The 544-nt window shown below is 74.6% G+C and overlaps 1 protein-coding gene across 1 annotated transcript in view; it reads right to left on the bottom strand.

The window, feature by feature from the left end:
• EPS8L1 (EPS8-like 1) overlaps positions 1-544 on the bottom strand; it is a 7,555-nt gene continuing 7,011 nt past the window's right edge. Inside the window, exons 9-10 of the mRNA XM_004694089.2 lie at positions 395-527; positions 1-318 (exon numbers count right to left, since the gene is read on the bottom strand). Coding sequence (XP_004694146.1) covers positions 232-318; positions 395-527 — 220 coding nt within the window. The 3' untranslated portion in view covers positions 1-231. The remainder of the gene's footprint in view (positions 319-394; positions 528-544) is intronic.

Raw genomic sequence — 544 nt, 5'->3', positions numbered from 1 at the left:
CGACTGGGCATGCCCGGTGCGCGCGCGGCTTGGGGTGCGGCCCCCCTGGCCGCCCCCCAGGCCCCCCGCAATTGTCTGGCCCACACGGCCTCCCGCGCCCGGCCAGTCCCAGTCCGAGAGCGCTTGCTTGGGAAGCCGGGCGCAGGGCAGAGCATGGGGCATTGGAGGGCCCGGCCCTGGGGGCCGCTGGGGGGCCGCTGGGGGGCGGGTCTGCAGCCTCCGGAGGGGCGGTCAGATGACCTCCGTTTCCACGTCGCCTTCCACCTTCTTCTTCTGCTTCTCCATCACGGCCTGCAGCTCTGACACCTTCTCCGAGTCCTGGAGGGAGGCAGTGGGCCGTTGCGAGTGGCCCGGCGCGCCCGCCCGCCCGCCCGCCGGCGAGCGCCTCGCTCACCTCCAGCAGCGCGCGCTGCACCGTCACTTGGCTGTAGACGCGCGCCCCCTCCTCGGGGCTCACGGCCCGGAACTCCTCCCTCTGCAGCGAGAAGAGCTGCGCGGCCGTCAGCACGCCCAGCGCGTGCACGGTCCTGAGCGGGCAGGGGGC

Source organism: Condylura cristata, unplaced genomic scaffold (genome assembly GCF_000260355.1).
Source record: "Condylura cristata isolate star-nosed mole 26May11 unplaced genomic scaffold, ConCri1.0 scaffold00041, whole genome shotgun sequence".
Taxonomy (NCBI): domain Eukaryota; kingdom Metazoa; phylum Chordata; class Mammalia; order Eulipotyphla; family Talpidae; genus Condylura; species Condylura cristata.
Note: the sequence above shows the minus strand (reverse complement) of the source record. Positions and strands in the feature narration are given on the sequence as shown.